The following is an 11,812-nucleotide window of genomic DNA, read 5'->3' as shown; positions in this document are numbered from 1 at the left end:
AACACTTAACACTACATTTGCTGAGTGATTAAACTTGTAATCCACATAGAATTTCTCATATAATCTGCCTAACTTTATTCGCGCTTGTCTCGAGAAATAATAGAAAAAACATTTCAAGGATTTAAGTGTGGATTAATACCTCAAAACTTTTTCTCCTTATCCGCCTTACACATGGCAATCACACGAGTGAATTTGGTTCAATTATCAAGTTCGATTGTTAAATCTAAACTCCAAATCCTACTTTTTCATCTATTTTTTGGTTAAGCATGTGTTACATACCTGCCGTACAAATTTAGTCAACTGCCACCATTTACTGTACAATAACAAATATTAATAACTCGATAAGACCTTGCATGACACGGTTAATTGTCGCGTGGAATGCTACGCTAATAATATAAAGACATGTGTTAGCTTATTTCACATGTTCTTATATTATTAGCACGAAACGACACCATAGCAGTGAACTGATGTCATACAAAATAGTTCTCCAATAATTGAGATAGGACGTAGGAAAGAGAGCCAATTCTATCACGGGTGATCGCAACTCCCTTTTTTTTTTTTTTTCTTTTGTCAAACGTAAATTTGTTAGATTAAATGTTAAATTACGGAGTTGATATGATTTAAATTCACGTTGTAGTGTAAGGGCAAACATTATTCCCCACTATTGTAAATTACTTAATTATCCCAACCTAAACAAAGCAAGGCCAACCAGCAACCACATAACCCGACACGTCATTTGTGCCTCACAGACTCACTGCCCCTCCCAAACACACGCCCCTCAGCCGCCTCCTCCTCCCACAAATCCCAGAACTAAAACACAACTCTTCCAATTTTTTCTTCACTTTCTTCTTCTTCTTCTTCTCCAGAGGAATCAGATCTCCGCCGCATAAGCTCGCATTCTCACGCCCCACATGGCTTGCTCCACCGTTACTCCGCCGTCCACCTCCTTCATCGGCAACAAGGTCCCTTTTGTTTTATTGGTTCCAGCTCTGTTTTTTTTTCTTCCAATTTTTTTTGGATTTTCACTAAATTTCTGGACTTGTGATTTTGAACCTCAGAAGGATTTGAATCTCTCTGTTTTCTCCTCTGCGACGCCGCTTTCCAGTCAGAAATGCGAGAGAAAATCCAAGAAAATTTGCTCTGTCATGTCTCCGCAGCAATCGGAGCGCAAGCCCGCCACCACCGGCTCGGTCAGGATCTTAATTTGCCATTTTTGTTAATTGGTTTTGTACAATTAGGATTAATGGGAATCTCCATTTGGCGGGTTTTTGGATTGGGGTTTGGTTAATTTTCAGGTTAAGACCGGGATGACGATGACTGAGAAAATATTTGCTAGAGCTTCTGAGAAAGCCCAGCTGAGTCCGGGTGAGAATGTGTGGGTTGATGTCGATGTTTTGATGACCCATGACGTCTGTGGCCCGGGGTCAATTGGAATCTTCAAGAAAGAGTTCGGCCAGAACGCAAAGGTACTTCCTTTTCTTCTTGTTTATGTTTATGTTTTTGGTTTTGTTTTTCCGAGAGCATTACCGTATTAAACACCCAAAAGACTAGCAGTAGAATCAGAAGCCATATTCCTAGGTTGCGAAAAGGGAAGGGGGTTGGCACGAATTTTTAGTCAGATTTAATAGGTTCATTGATCAAGTTGGGTTGTTGTTGACTCTTGTGGCAATGGTAATGATCATGTTAGAGAATCTACTTCTAAGTGTCAGGTTAGGCCAGCTTTGCAAGAAACGTTGTGCATGAATGTGTCCCAAATGGTTTCTGCACATCACTGCAAGAGTCAAGGAACAATAGCGTCATAGTGTAGCTTTGACCTAACCCCATGGTGGATGGCAGCCATGAGAATGTTGTCTGTTGTTTTTTCTTGTCAGTCTACTGCTGGTAAACCTCTTATTTATCTGCGAGACCATTGCAATATATCAGTTTACAGGTCCTCTCTTACTACTCTGTTTTTGTTTTTTTAATAGCCATAACCAATCACATGAAAGGAAATAATAGAAGGAATTCATTTTCATGGACCTCGTTGCTTGATGGCATATTTTATTTGTTTAGCTCACTATCCATCATCTCTGTATGTGTGTTGTTTGTTATTGAAAGGGTCTATTTTTCATATCTGGGATTTTGTAATCATGCATTTTTTGTTTTTATAGGGTATAAGTAGTGCTTCATTATTTTGATATTTGCAGGTTTGGGACCGTGAAAAGGTTGTAATCATACCGGACCATTATATATTTACAACTGATGAACGTGCAAATCGTAATGTGGATATCTTGAGAGATTTCTGCACAGAGCAAAACATCAAGTATTTCTATGATATCAAGGATCTAAGTAATTTCAAGGTGTCGCTTTTAAGTGTTAAATTTTCACCATGTTTTAATTGGTTTAATCATCGGATATTGAGTTTAGTTGACAATTTGGCAGGCCAACCCTGATTATAAGGGTGTATGCCATGTTGCTCTTGCTCAAGAAGGTCATTGCAGGCCAGGGGAGGTACTTTCCTTTGAAGAGTTCAATATTATTTTGTGGTTTTCAGTCTAAAGCAGCAATCAAACACCTTATTTGGTCTTCAGGTCCTGCTGGGTACAGATTCTCATACATGTACTGCTGGAGCTTTTGGACAATTTGCTACTGGAATTGGGAACACTGATGCAGGATTTGTATTGGGCACTGGGAAGCTTTTGCTCAAGGTTTGCAGATTTTAAATATGTTTTCATTTCTGCTTTTCTGATCACATATATTTGTCACTGGTTGGAGGATTTCATATGAATGGTTTAATTCTACGGATGGATTAGCTTCCACTAATATCATAGTGGTGAATATGGGCCCCCATCACCCTGATTAGCTTTCATATTGTGCTTTACACGTATAAATTTTTTTTGTCATTGATTATTTGCTGATCTTGTTACACCATAGTGCTCCAATGGTTTGGAGTTATTTCTTACCTTCTCTTATGTTTTATTTAAACGGTGATGGTTATGATACAACAACAACCAAGCCTTATCCCACTAGGCGGGGTCAGGTGTATGAATCCTTGTGAAAAGCATACACCAAGGGATATTATCTTGAATATGTCCTGTTAACTTGTCCATTACCAATGCAAAATGGTAAGGACTTAAAGCTGAGCCATTTATAATTACTTTCAATGAAGGGTTAATGAACCCTCGTCATTGGTATCATGATCTTCCATCAGATATGAAACAGAGGTTTCAGCTTTTACGTTGGCTTATGCCATTACACATGCTTAAACATTACTGTTCCAGATACATGTCATTGGTGCGATGTCCCATGCATTAATGTTCATCTACATACTGAGAGAATCATTGATTTTTGGCAGAGTATGTGACTTCAAAAATTAATAAAAAAAACTATGTATTTGGTTGTAGAAAGTTGTAGTATTTAAGTTGCAATAAATGATAGGAAAACAATATGAAAGGGCTTTGAATAGTAGGTAGTGACAACCAATAGGATTTAAATGCATGTTGCAGAACTCTTCTGCCTTTATTCCTCTTGTTTAAGTGTGATCATGAAGGTGGTAGGCATGACGAGTGTGTGCTACCTTGATATAGTGCATGAAAGGATTCTAGAAAATGGTATGATTTGGACAATTTTAGATGGCTGTATATGTCCTGGAAGCAAGTGTTGCTTGAGGAGTTTAAATACATGCCATATGAAACAACTGACTGCAGTAGCATTTGCATGTGATGCTCAAGTTTTAACAAGCACAAGTACCACAATTGCAAGCCCAGGTTGAGATATTCTCATCTTCTATTATATTCTAATATCAAGGAGTAGGGTTTTCATTTGCTTTCCCTTTGATTGTTGAAGTGATGGGTTAGACTTTATGAAAGCCGTTAGACTTGGCTGTAGTATTTGATTGCGTTCATTGGGATCAAGAAAAGGTGATATCAAGAAGGGTATGTGTTTCTGCCTGTTTCAGCCTGATGTCTCAAAACAAATCAATGGACACTGTTAAAATTTAGAAAACAGGAAAGTAAACCTTCAGCTATGGAGAACCAAAAACGGGGAATTATGATTTTCGATAAGTTAAATGTGTTTCTCATTCCTGTGTGAGCATGAATGAACTAGCCAGTTGTATGATTGTATCTGTGGATTCACAATTTTATTGAATTGCATATATCTCGTATGTTAATGTTATAGTTGTTTGCAATAATGTCCGAACATTATTGTGTTTTCATACATTTTGTGATGTCCTTAAATTGCAGGTGCCTCCAACACTGAGATTTGTGATGGATGGTGAAATGCCTGACTATTTGCTTGCCAAAGATTTGATTCTGCAAGTAAGTTTAACCAGGTCTTAAGGCATTTTTTCCCACTCAGTCTGTATAGCATACCAAGAAGTTCAAATTATATGCGTTTGACAGAGCATATGATTTTGTTTACTTGATATATAAATTGATGAACACATCTAGCCTTCTTGTTGTTTCCTTGATAAATGATTTTCGTCTGGCAGATTATTGGTGAAATATCTGTTGCTGGTGGAACATATAAAGCTATGGAGTTTGTTGGCAGCACTGTTGAAAGCTTATCTGTAAGTGAATTTAATGGTCGTCACTGCATGTATGATCTCATCATTCATCTGGTTGTATTCATTAATTACTATTTCATGAACCTGTGCTGAACAGATGGAAGAAAGGATGACATTATGCAACATGGTTGTCGAGGCTGGGGGTAAAAATGGTATTGTTCCTGCTGATAGCACTACATTTAAGTACCTTGAGGTTAGTGCTAATGCTACGTCAGCTCTCTCCCTCTCTTTCCCACCCCACCTCCACCTTTAGAGCCATTGCCTTCGAGCGATGCCTTTGGTTTTATTTATTTTTGTTACAGTTACATTTTGTTGTGGTTGATTAATGTTACATTTACATTTTGTCGTGGTTGGTTGTCACAAATATGTTTTTTGAATGTCACATACATTTGTGCTGTCAAGCACATGCTATATAATTGTTTATGTTGAATTGCAGGATAAGACGTCTGTTCCCTATGAACCTGTTTACAGTGATGCTAAAGCAAGGTAATTTATACGACGAATTATCTACCTTTTATTAGTCCATTTCTTGATCCAGTTTTTAACGTTTGAACTCTGAAGCATGTATTTTTCTTTCAATGTGGACATGCACTCTAGAATCTTATGTTTAGTTTTTACGGTTGATCCATTTTTAAACATCTTTTAGATTGACTAATGTTTTAAAGTCAGATTCTTAAAATATTATTTCGTGGGATTTTGAGGGACAGCACTCTGACGCACTGATGGAGCATTTGAATTTTGACAATGTTAGTAGATTAGACATCATTCTACAGTCAACTTTTCGAAAATATACTCATATCAGTGTCACATTTTTATATGGTCCTATGTAGCTTAGTTCAGGTTATCATGAACTTCCCTATCATCATTTGCAAATCTACGTCAGGTGTAAGAGAATTGGATTTTAAGCTTAACCATGATTAGAATGTGCATATTCTTTTATATTCCTTCTATTGACCAACATAATATTGGTCTCTAATAATCATGAGATTTGGCCTTTCGGAATTCCTTTGTATTAATGAGTTTGTTTTGTTTGCATTTAGATTTCTTAAGGAGTACAGATTTGATATCTCAAAACTGGAGCCGTTGGTGGCAAAGGTGAACAACACATACATCGATTTCTTATAGTTTAGTCTCCCTTGTAGATCTTCAATGATTGCTAAGTTTGCCTCTCTTCCACGATTAACTTATATAAAATTGTTTTCCAGCCTCATTCTCCAGATAATCGTGCTTTAGCAAGAGAATGCAAAGATGTGAAAATTGACAGAGTATATATCGGTTCTTGTACTGGTGGAAAAACTGAGGATTTTATGGCTGCAGCCAGAGTTTTTCTAGCATCGGTAAGGAGTCAAATCTCTGTCACGTTTGTGTTGGGATATTGTTTGATATTGTTTATGTATACTGACTTCAATAGACATCTGAATGTTTTGTTATCAAATGCATGTGAGTGTATTTTTGTATGGACGTCGATTTGCAAGATCACTCGTTTATCTAATCAAAATCAAAATATATGCATGTATGTCTTTTGTATGTATGAATGAGAGAGTTGCATGGATGTAACTTGTACATCACAAATGTTCTTTTCTAATTAAGATATAGGCATGCATTCATGTGGTTTGATATATTTTACATTTAAGCATTATGTGCATATTGCATTTAAGCATTATGTACTAATACATTTGGGAATACTTTTCTAACCTTTTATTCGGAGTTATTTGGCCCGCCCTTTGGCCTGTGTTGCATGTTAGTACTGTAGATCTTTCTATTGTCTCTCTGCATTGATTTTCTCTGAAATTTTCTACTGTATTGGTTTAAGCTTAAAGATTTAATTGCTTTTATTGCAGGGGAAAAAGGTCAAAGTTCCCACATTTCTTGTGCCTGCTACCCAAAAGGTTTGTCAAGCTACAGAATTAAGTGCTTAGGCGACAACATCCATAGGTATAAATTTATCAAGAAATTTCTGAAATCTGTAGGTTTGGATGGACGTGTATAGTCTTCCAGTACCAGGGTCTGGTGGCAAGACTTGCTCACAGATATTTGAGGAAGCTGGATGTGACACACCTGCAAGTCCCAGTTGTGGCGCTTGCTTGGGTGGTCCGAAAGACACGTATGCTCGCTTAAATGAACCTCAGGCAAGTATCCTTTTCTGCAACACATTCACCAGGATCTAATGAGCTCTCCTGTCTTGGGGCAGCTGGACCTCATGGATTGTTGCAATTCACTATGTCGTCCTCCTCGATAGAATTAGGGCTGACTGCCCTGCCGTTGGGGGTTTAATAACCTGTATGCAGATAACCTTGTTGCAAGAAAAAGAGAACATCTTGGTTTTAATTTCAATTGTATTGAAGATAAATCCTGGTAGATTATTAACCATCGTGTCTTTGCAGGTATGCGTCTCAACAACAAACAGGAACTTCCCAGGCCGAATGGGTCACAAGGAAGGCCAGATATATCTCGCTTCCCCCTATACGGCTGCTGCATCAGCTTTGACTGGTTACGTCACCGACCCAAGAGAGTTTTTGCAGTAGGCAATTTTATCATTACAATCTGATTAGTGTGTGTCATCTTTGTATTCTGCAACTAAATGTTGTTAGATAAGCAGAGATTACGGAATAATGGGTCAGAACATCCGTCCTAACTTATGTCTTGTGGTTGTCTGGTCGCTGCCATATGTACTGTATGTGTAATTGTTAGAGCATGTTGGAATGTATTTATGAAACGATGAAATGAGTAGGTGAATTTCACCAGACGATTCTGATTTAAAATCACGATTTTGTTCTACGAAATGCTTGCATACAACTTTATTCAGCATTCGTCGCTCATTAGGCTCGCGTTGTCTATCCCTCCAGTGTGCAAGAGTTTCCTGTAATTTAATCAGTCGTATAACATATATAGCGACCAGCCACCGCGTTGCAACACGGCTGCTGGCGATTGACTTCAATTGCAACTAAGCTAAATCCTCGCCTACACAAGTTCTTTGAAATCTTGCACCTCCATTTTTCATTCCATTGGAGGATAACCGCCTTTCAAGCGAAAATCCCAGTCAAAAAGGGGAGAATACACTGCTCTAATCAACTTGGCTACGTTTCATTGGTTAATGTGTTTTTTTTACTCATGAATTATGTGCTTAGGGTAGAGGAGGGCGATGAGGAGAAATGATTATTTTCAGGACACAACTTCACTTTTTTCTCCTTTTTTAGGTTTTTATTGATTCAATAGCGGAAGATGTATAAACAGCGTTCAAAAAACAGCTAACTTGAAATTTGACATAAAATTACTTGGCCGCCAAGAAATATCCACCCTTGCAAAAATCTAAGTTAAACCAGTCCAGAAAAAGGAAGGGCAAGTTTTCCAAATGGCAAGGATAACGATATTTCCTGACACCAACTAGATAATTAAGATTGAAAAATTTCTCATGTTTCTCATTTGTTAAAAACTCTAGCAATGTTAATTGAACGGTTAAAATGATTTTTGATTTGGTTGAATTTGCACAGAGTTGATCTTTTAAGATGATACGGAAAGTAGACTGTTTCAATCACCGAACAACATAACAAAATGAGAGACAGAACCAAGAAGGTAGAGAAGGTTGTTACCATTCCTTTAAATATCCACTGCTATAAACATCTAAGTTAACTCAGTGCAATATTTTCCCGACCAAAAGTGGATAAAATTGAAAAATCCTTATAAATACTCACTGTCCCTGCTCTTCTTCGACTTCATCCAAATTTTTTCACACAGAAAACCATCTCAGATTTGTTTCCCTGGAGTTCAATTCTCTGTTGATTTTCGACATTAATATTACCGATGGAAGACGAAGTATCAACATACCAAGTTTCCACTGCCCTCACATTGTGTGATCCAACTTGGAATTATGACACAAACAAGGGAAAACAATTGGAATCAGACCCTGCTTCTCTTCCTCCCAAATTACCTAAACGTGATGATATGTCTGCAAGGAAGATGAAAGAAAACCAGCTACTACCGCAACCTGAGGAGCCTTGGAAAATCAACAAGTTAGGGGCAAGCGACCTTTAACAGTAGGCGAGTCTGTCGCTTCCAAAAAAATGGATCATAGACAATGTTCGGCCTTACTTGGGCGACAAGTTATTCGAAAGGGTTCAGAGTGGAATGGGCTTACAAGTCAGAGTTCATGATCCTGCTACGAACACCATGCATTACATGAATTTCACCTGTTGGTACCGGTGACTAGAAATTGTAACTAACTAGTTTAATACCTTATTAATTCATATGTGTTCTTCTTAGGCCTTTTTTTTTTTTTTTTTTTTGCTTAATATAACTAAAAACAATCTAACAACTTCATTTCATGATAATGACAAAAAGAACAAATGATACATTTTACGCGCCACATGCAGCGAATGTGATCTTTTTTCATTTATTCCTCTCTCTTTCTCATTCATCTTCAACCCAAGTGGGTTGGATTTCTCTCTTTTCTCTTCTCTTTATCTTTTCCATTCTCTCTTCGGTTAAAGTTGGATGGGACTTATGGTCAATCCTTTTAACTCTCCCACATTTTATAAAACTAAAGTTACTGTTTCGAAATTAAAATTAGCACTGTTTATAAAACTGAAAAATAAAAGTTTCGCTCCATTTTCTTTTGGGTTATAATATTATTTTTTAATTTGTTTTAATTGATGGATAGTTGTATTATTTAACTCATATGACATGACACAAACTCAAACAATTTTGTCCAAACTAAAGTTAAAATCACTGTTTTGAAATTAAGATAAGCATAATTTATAAAATTAAAAAAATAAAAGTTTTCCTCCATTTTTTTGGATTGTAATAGTGTGCTAGTATCTTGAAACGGCAACCATTGTTTATAAAAATAATGATGCTGTTTTTAGAAATAATGTCATTGTCAATTATTAACTACTATTTCTAAAAATAGTAGTCACTGTTTTTGAAAATAGTGTCACCATCTAAAACTTTAGATTGCGTTTCTATAATCTGATTTTCTCTTGAAATGCATTGAAGTAATTGAAAGGTAGTAACACGTATAAGTACCTTGAGGTATTCCAAATGTTACAGAATGAAGATTGCATAAACATACACATACACATACAAATGGCTAAGACACAGATGTGAAATTTTTTATTCCACCCATTAGTACAGTTAATCATTTCTTTTACAGCTGTTGGGTTCCAATGCAATTATAACTCTTTTTTCTTAAGGATGCATGCTCAATATGGTTTTTTTTTTTTTTTTTTTTTTAATTATTATTATTATTTCTTTCTGAAAAATTGAAGCATAACTTTAAAATTCAGACCAAACAGATGAATAAATAATAAAAATAAGCGATTTTAATGATGACTCAGTCATTAACAAGGCCAAATTGTTTAAAAGAAGTTAAAAATGGCAGAGAAAAATAAGCCAATTTCAGCTGTAAGTTTTTTCTGCCACTGTGAGCATAAATAATTAAGATACGGTTGTCTAGCCCTTGTTAATTTTTTTTCCTTTTTTTTGCAATTTTGCCCTTACTTTTGAATACACAATATTGACATGAAAAGGGCAAAATAGTAATTTTGTACCTTTTGACAAAATGGCCTATTTACCGATTTTACCCTTTTTTTTTTTTTTTTTTTTTTTTACAAAATGACAATCATATCTCTATTTTTCATATTTTACCCTTATTTTTTATATACAATATTTACATAAGGAGGACAAAGAACAATAATTATATGTAATATTAATGACAACAAAAAGCAGTAATTATATGTAATATTAATGAGGACAAAAAACAGTAATTATGTAATATTAAGATAAAATATGCACTTACTAAGAGAAATTGTCCCACCATCATTTTTTAATACTCTTTTTAAAATTTTAAAAACTAATTATACTCCTTAATAAATAAATAAAAAATAAAAAATAAAATTATTTACATACATAAAATGTGTGCTCATCAGCTAGTATTAATTAAAAGAAGGTAATTATGGTTAGGGCACCCACCACCACAGTCCCACAGTCCATCAATTGGGATTGGGGTAGTATATCAGTAATCCGCAGTCAAAAGAAATATGATTGCATAATATTACCATCTAGTCTGTCCAACTCATTGAGCATTTGCTACAAACGGAGAAAAACTTGGTTTCTAAATAATACAAAAGTTACAAATTTTGATTGACTGACTAGTGCAAATGGTTAGAAGGATGCTGGCAATTTTCTCATATCAGCTTTTTGATTTTACATTTTTTATTCTTTTTCTCATCTTGCAATGTTGCATGATAACTTGAGTTGTCTATTTTCTAGGTCACCCTGTAAAGGTCAACTCAATTAAAAATTCAAATAAACCCGAATTCGTTTAGTCATCTAACCGTTATTCAATATATAGAAGTCATGTTTTTAGTTAAACAATAAAATTGACAATGCTCATCGATCAGTTAAACGATTTCTAATTAGAATGATCATTTTTCTTTCTATAGTTAATCTTTAAAGAGTGAACTGGAAAGTAGAGTTCCCTATCATTATGTAAAACTGTAGGATGAGAAGCAGAGACAAAACCAAACTTTTTGATAATGTGCGGTTTCAGATTTCTTCAGTTGGGTAATTTATTGTAACTTTGGATTTTCAACATATTTAGGAGTGCAGCTTTATGCTACGAATGTTTTTAACTGTTAAATTTAACTTCAACACATATAAAATATTCTAGTTTCTTTCTCAATAGTTCATTTTCCGTGCAATTATTAGATATTTGGTTTTTACTTTATGTATTATTGTTCATCGTTTTCATTTTCTTTTGGAAGTGAATTGAATTGTGTCGCAAGCAACAGCTTGACCGAGTCAGGAAGTGCCCTCCAGACGTTTGAAAAAGACTTGTGGAAAGGGCACTTGTCCCTCCAAACACAGGTCTAAAAACCAAATCAGAGAGTTTGCACAATTACTACAGCCTACTACAAAGGCTAGACCAGTTAGGATTATGACAGTACTGACACCATAAAAAATACATAAATTAATTATGACAGTCAGAAGATTGGGGTCCCCGCCTTTGTCGCCAGTAGTAAAAGTTTGCAGTTGTCGAGCAGGTAATTGAGTTTTTTATGATGATTCAAAATTCAAGTTGGTGTCGTCTTAAAATGTTCTTTTTCATTTCATTTGTAAACGAGAAGTTTTAAGTTCTATTCTCGTAAAAAACGAATTAGAATCACATTAGTGTAAATAATATCGTTTGTTAAAAAAAAAAAAAAATTCAAATTGAAGCTTGGGGTAAAAGTACAGTAAATAGAAAGAAAGTAAAAAAATTGTTAAAAG

General features: G+C 35.4%; 1 protein-coding gene across 1 annotated transcript; it reads left to right on the top strand.

Moving 5' to 3' along the window:
- The first annotated feature begins 642 nt into the window (after positions 1-642).
- On the top strand, positions 643-7,329 carry LOC137730987 (3-isopropylmalate dehydratase large subunit, chloroplastic). Its single transcript, XM_068470018.2, has 15 exons — positions 643-962; positions 1,059-1,190; positions 1,296-1,466; positions 2,187-2,339; positions 2,422-2,490; positions 2,571-2,687; positions 4,224-4,298; positions 4,472-4,549; positions 4,644-4,739; positions 4,983-5,032; positions 5,587-5,641; positions 5,752-5,883; positions 6,388-6,435; positions 6,517-6,675; positions 6,931-7,329. The coding sequence occupies exons 1-15, from the start codon at positions 912-914 to the stop codon at positions 7,069-7,071; spliced, it is 1,527 nt and encodes a 508-aa protein (XP_068326119.2). The 5' UTR covers positions 643-911; the 3' UTR covers positions 7,072-7,329.
- The last annotated feature ends 4,483 nt before the right edge of the window (positions 7,330-11,812 follow it).

Source organism: Pyrus communis, chromosome 16, assembly GCF_041283825.1.
Source record: "Pyrus communis isolate YQ-2024b chromosome 16, ASM4128382v1, whole genome shotgun sequence".
In the NCBI taxonomy this organism is placed as follows: domain Eukaryota; kingdom Viridiplantae; phylum Streptophyta; class Magnoliopsida; order Rosales; family Rosaceae; genus Pyrus; species Pyrus communis.
The sequence above is the reverse complement of the archived record's forward strand: the minus strand, read 5'-3'. Positions and strand labels throughout refer to the sequence as shown.